At 41.1% G+C, this 6227-nt stretch overlaps 2 protein-coding genes across 6 annotated transcripts in view; one reads left to right on the forward strand and one right to left on the reverse strand.

The window, feature by feature from the left end:
- LOC124249789 (zinc finger protein 345-like) overlaps positions 1-253 on the reverse strand; it is a 36750-nt gene extending 36497 nt beyond the window's left edge. For 3 of the 5 annotated variants that reach the window (XM_046681150.1, XM_046681148.1, XM_046681151.1), the window contains exon 1: positions 76-253. The gene's annotated coding sequence lies outside the window, so the exon portion shown is untranslated. The remainder of the gene's footprint in view (positions 1-75) is intronic. The other 2 variants (XM_046681147.1, XM_046681152.1) reach the window with 2 other exon arrangements.
- A 129-nt stretch (positions 254-382) lies between these two features.
- Positions 383-6227, forward strand: part of LOC124250391 (uncharacterized) — a 16211-nt gene continuing 10366 nt past the window's right edge. Inside the window, exon 1 of the mRNA XM_046682188.1 lies at positions 383-674. Coding sequence (XP_046538144.1) covers positions 383-674 — 292 coding nt within the window. The remainder of the gene's footprint in view (positions 675-6227) is intronic.

The following is a 6227-nucleotide window of genomic DNA, read 5'->3' on the forward strand; positions in this document are numbered from 1 at the left end:
CACACACGCTGGCGTGCTAAGGCCCGCGGTTCCAGACACCGCCGGTCTCCGTCCCGGGGCGGAGACACGCCTCACCCTCCGCTTCCCCGCGTCCAGCCCGCTCCTGGCTGTCGCGATAGAAAGCAGCAGGCCACGCTCCTTCCGCGCCGCGCTGCCCGACTCGTCCCAGCACGACAGCGCTGACAACCCAGAAGGAAGTGACGTTACACCCGGAGGCTTCTGGGAAATGTAGTCCAGAACAGGAAAGACCCGAGAGAGCCGGCAACCCAAGCCTCCTGTCGCGTCTCGGCACGGTCATCCTCCGGCGCTGCCAGCCCGCGACCTGCAGGTCCCCGACCGACTTCAGCGAATCCCTCCGACCGGCCGCAGGCGCTGCTGTGAGATGCGGCACCGCCTCTCGCGGTCCAGCCGGAAGTTTGTTTCCGCCGCGGGGTCTTCTGGGACGTGTAGTGTGGCCTGGGAGCGCCATAGGGCCGATCGGTTGGCCTTGATCGCTCAGGTCCGGGCGAGGGGTGGCTGCGGTGCGTCCGCCGCAGAGTCGCGGAGACCAGAACACCTGGCCGGCGGAAGGGATGATAGAGCGGAGTCTGAGGAGCCTGAAGAAGAGGCATCCCAGGGCCCTGACAGCAGCCAGGCCTGTTGGGGAGAAGGGCATGGGGGTGACCCTCCTGCCGGTATGAGGGTGTTTGCATCAGTTTGTGACCTCGGGGTTTGGTGGTGCTGCTGTCCCTGAGAAAGTTTTTACGATTTTTTAAAATAAAAAACTTAAGTGTTCAAAGTACTGTTTTTGAATGTAACATACAAAAAAGTGCCCAAATCATTAGAGTAAATAAATTTTCAAACCCGTGTAATTAGCACCTCACAAGTCCCCTACCAGTCTCCTGTAAAGGTATCCATCATCAGACTTGCAACAACAGAGATTAGTTGTGCCTGATTTTGAACTTTTTAAATGTTATCATGTTGTATCTACGCCTTTTCCCCCTTTTGACTTCTTTCACCAAATCTACTGTTGGTGAGATTAATCGATAACGTTAGTTTATTCTCATTGTTGATGGTATTTGTCTTGTTTTCAGCTTGGGGCTACTAGGAACAGTGCTCTAGGAACATTCTTTTTTTTTTTTGGTCTTTTTTTAAATTTATTGAGTTCATAATAGTTTACATCATTGTGAAATTTCAGTTGCACATTATTGCTTATCTGTCACCATTATTTCTTATCTGTCGCCACACAAGTGCTCCCCTTTACCCACTGTGCCCACACCCCACTCCACTTCCCCTGGTAACCACTGAACTGTTTTCTTTGTCCATGTGTTTGTTTATATTCCACATATGAGTGACATCATCTGGTGTTTGTCTTTCTCAGTCTGGCTTATTTCACTTAGCATAATATCCTCCAGGTCCATTCACGTTGTTGCAAATGGGATGATTTTGTCTTTTTTATGGCTGAGTAGTATTCCACTGTGTGTGTATATATATATATATATATATATATATATATATATACATCTTCTTTTTTTTTTTTTTATTAATGTTATGATGGATTGCAAGCTTGTGAAATTTCAGTTGTACATTTTTGTTAGTCATGTTGTGGGTACACCACTTCCCCCTCCGTGCCCTCCCCCCACCCCCCCTTTTCCCTGGTAACCACCGATCAGATCTCCTTCTCAATATACTAATTTCCACCTATGAGTGGAGTCATATAGAGTTCGTCTTTCTCTGACTGACTTATTTCGCTTAACATAATGCCCTCGAGGTCCATCCACATTGTTGTGAATGGGCCAATTTCGTCTTTTTTTATGGCTGAGTAGTATTCCATTGTGTATATATACCACATCTTCTTTATCCAATCATCAGTTTCTGGGCATGTAGGCTGGTTCCACGTCTTGGCTATTGTAAATAATGCTGCGATGAACATAGGGGTGCAACGGACTCTTGAGATATCTGATATCAGGTTCTTAGGATAGATACCCAGTAATGGGATGGCTGGGTCATAGGGTATTTCTATTTTTAACTTTTTGAGAAATCTCCATACTGTTTTCCATAGTGGCTGTACCAGTTTGCATTCCCACCAACAGTGTATGAGGGTTCCTCTTTCTCCACAACCTCTCCAACATTTGTCGTTCTTGGTTTTGGATGTTTTTGCCAATCTAACGGGGGTAAGGTGATATCTTAGTGTAGTTTTGATTTGCATTTCCCTGATGATTAGCGATGATGAACATCTTTTCATGTGTCTATTGGCCATATTCATATCTTCTTTTGAGAAATGTCTGTTCATGTCCTCTGCCCATTTTTTGATCGGGTTGTTTGTTTTTTTGTTGTTAAGCAGTGTGAGTTCTTTGTATATTATGGAGATTAACCCTTTGTCGGATAAGTGGCTTGTAAATATTTTTTCCCAATTAGTGAGCTGTTTTTTTGTTTCAATTCTGTTTTCCCTTGCCTTGAAGAAGCTCTTTAGTCTGATGAAGTCCCATTTGTTTATTCTTTCTATTGTTTCCCTCAACTGAGGAGTTACAGTGTCCAAAAAGATTCTTTTGAAACTGATGTCAAAGAGTGTACTGCCTATATTCTCTTCCAAAAGACTTATTGTCTCAGGCCTAATCTTTAGGTCTTTGATCCATTTTGAGTTTATTTTGGTGTGTGGTGAAAAAGAATGGTCGATTTTCAATCTTTTGCATGTGGCTGTCCAGTTTTCCCAGCACCATTTGTTGAAGAGACTTTCTTTTCTCCATTGTAGGCCCTCTGCTCCTTTGTCGAAGATTAGCTGTCCATAGATGTGTGGTTTTATCTCTGGGCTTTCAATTCTGTTCCATTGATCTGTGGACCTGTTTTTGTACCAGTACCATGCTGTTTTGATCACTGTAGCTTTGCAGTATGTTTTGAAATCGGGGATTGTGATTCCGCCGGCTTTGTTTTTCTTGCTCAAGATTGCTTTAGCAATTCGTGGTCTTTTGTTCCCCCATATGAATTTTAGGATTGTTTGTTCAATTTCTGTGAAGAATGTTCTGGGGATTCTGATTGGGATAGCATTGAATCTGTATATTGCTTTAGGTAGTATGGACATTTTAACTATGTTTATTCTTCCAATCCATGTGCAAGGAATGTCTTTCCATCTCTTTATGTCATCGCCTATTTCTTTCAAGAAAGTCTTGTAGTTTTCATTGTATAGATCCTTCACTTCCTTGGTTAAGTTTATCCCAAGGTATTTTATTCTTTTCGTTGCGATTGTGAATGGGATAGAGTTCTTGAGTTCTTTTTCTGTTAGTTTATTGTTAGTGTATAGAAATGCTACTGATTTATGCACGTTAATTTTATACCCTGCTACTTTGCTGTAGTTGTTGATTATTTCTAATAGTTTTTCTGTGGATTCTTTGGGGTTTTCTATGTATAAGATCATGTCGTCTGCAAACAACGCGAGTTTTACTTCTTCGTTACCTATTTGGATTCCTTTTATTTTTTTTGCCTGCCGAATTGCTCTGGCCAGCACCTCCAGTACTATGTTGAATAGGAGTGGTGAAAGTGGGCACCCTTGTCTTGTTCCTGTCCTCAGAGGGATGGCTTTCAGCTTTTGTCCATTGAGTATGATGTTGGCTGTGGGTCTATCATATATGGCCTTTATTATGTTGAGGTACTTTCCTTCTATACCCATTTTACTGAGGGTTTTTATCATAAATGGGTGTTGGATCTTGTCGAATGCTTTCTCTGCGTCTATTGAGATGATCATGTGGTTTTTGTTTTTCATTTTGTTGATGTAGTGTATCACGTTGATTGACTTGCGGATGTTGAACCATCCCTGTGTCCCTGGTATAAATCCCACTTGATCATGGTGTATAATCTTTTTGATGTATTGCTGTAATCGGTTTGCCAAAATTTTGTTGAGGATTTTTGCATCTATGTTCATCAGTGATATCGGCCTGTAGTTCTCCTTCTTTGTGTTGTCCTTGTCAGGTTTGGGGATCAGAGTGATGTTGGCTTCATAGAATGTGTTAGGGAGTTCTCCATCTTTCTCAATTTTCTGGAACAGTTTGAGGAGAATAGGTATTAAGTCTTCTTTGAATGTTTGGTAGAATTCTCCAGAGAAGCCGTCTGGTCCTGGACTCTTGTTTTGGGGGAGGTTTTTGATTACCGTTTCTATTTCCTTACTTGTGATTGGTCTATTCAGATTCTCCATTTCTTCCTGATTCAGTTTGGGGAGATTGTAGGAGTCTAGGAATTTGTCCATTTCTTCCAAGTTGTTCAGTTTGTTGGCATATAGTTTTTCATAGTATTCTCTTCTGATCTCTTGTATTTCATTGGTATCTGTTGTGATTTCTCCTCTGTCATTCCTGATTTTATTAATTTGCGCTTTCTCTCTTCTTTTCTTGGTGAGTCTGGCTAGGGGTTTGTCAATTTTGTTAATTCTTTCGAAGAACCAACTCTTTGTTTCATTGATCCTTTCTATTGTCTTTTTTGTTTCAATATTGTTTATTTCTGCTCTTATTTTTATTATTTCCCTCCTTCTACTGACTCTGGGCTTTGTTTGTTCTTCTTTTTCTAGTTCCGTTAGGTGTCGTTTGAGGTTGCTTACGTGAGCTTTTTCTTGTTTAGTGAGGTGAGCCTGTATTGCGATGAATTTCCCTCTTAGGACTGCTTTTGCTGCATCCCAAATGATTTGGTATGTCGTGTTCTCATTTTCATTTGTCTCCAGATAATATTTGATTTCTTCTTTAATTTCTTCAATGATCCATTGTTTGTTGAGAAGCGTGTTGTTTAGTCTCCACATTTTTGCACCTTTCTCTGCTTTTTTCTTGTAGTTGATTTCTAGTTTAATAGCGTTATGATCAGAAAAGATGCTTGATATTATTTCAACTCTCTTGTATTTATTGATGTTTGCTTTGGTTCCCAAAATATGGTCAATCCTTGAGAATGTTCCATGTGCACTTGAGAAGAATGTGTAACCTGCTGTTTTTGGATGAAGTGTTCTATATATATCTATTAAGTCCATCTGGTCTAATTTTTCATTTAATTCTATTATTTCCTTGTTGATTTTCTGTCTGGATGTTCTGTCCATTGGTGTTAATGGTGTGTTGAGGTCCCCTACTATTATTGTATTGTTGTTGATGTCTTCTTTTAGTTCTATTAAGAGTTGCTTTACAAATTTTGGTGCTCCTGTGTTGGGTGCGTATATATTTATAAGTGTTAAGTCTTCTTGGTGGAGAGTCCCTTTTATCATTATATACTGTCCCTCTTTATCTTTCTTTATCTGTTTTGCTTTGAAATCTACCTTGTCTGATATTAGTATAGCGACACCTGCTTTCTTTTGTTCATTATTAGCTTGGAGTATTGTTCTCCATCCCTTGACTCTGAGTCTGTGTTTGTCTTTGGGGCTGAGGTGTGTTTCCTGGAGGCAGCATATTGTTGGATCTTGTTCTTTGATCCATCCTGCCACTCTGTGTCTTTTGATTGGGGAGTTCAATCCATTTACATTTAGAGTGATTATTGAGACGTGGGGGCCTACCACTCCCATTTTGTGTCTTGTTTTCCGGTTTTCTTCAGTTTCCTTTGTTTCTCGTCCCATGGTTTAATCTGTTCTGATGAAGAGCTGCTGCTCTCTGTTGTTGTCCTTCTACTTATCTCCTCTGCTCTTGGTTTTGTAGCCCCTTTCCTTTTTTGGATTTTTCAGGAATGAGGGTTTTCCTGAGGATTTCCTGAAGAGGAGGTTTTGTGGCAATGAACTCCCTTAATTTTTGTTTATCTGGGAAAGTTTTTATTTCTCCATCGTATTTGAAGGATATTTTCGCTGGGTAGAGAATTCTCGGCTGTAGATTTTTGTCCTTCAGATTTTTGAATATATCATTCCACTCTCTTCTAGCCTGTAAAGTTTCTGCTGAGAAATCTGCTGATAGCCTGATGGGGGTTCCTTTGTAGGTTAGTTTCTTTTGCCTGGCTGTCCTTAATATTTTGTCCTTGTCGTTGACTTTTGCTAGCTTCACTACTATATGCCGTGGAGTTGGTCTTCTTGCATTGATAAAGTTTGGAGATCTATTGGCTTCTGTCACCTGAAGATCCATCTCCCTCACCAGATTTGGGAAGTTCTCAGCCATTATTTCTTTGAATAGGTTTTCTGCCCCTTTCTCCTTCTCTTCTCCCTCTGGTATACCTATAATCCTTACGTTGCATCTCCTAATTGTGTCTGATAATTCTCGGAGAGTTTCTTCATTTCTTTTAAGTCTTGCTTCTCTCTCCTCCTCTGC

This window comes from Equus quagga, chromosome 13 (assembly GCF_021613505.1).
Source record: "Equus quagga isolate Etosha38 chromosome 13, UCLA_HA_Equagga_1.0, whole genome shotgun sequence".
Lineage (NCBI taxonomy): Eukaryota > Metazoa > Chordata > Mammalia > Perissodactyla > Equidae > Equus > Equus quagga.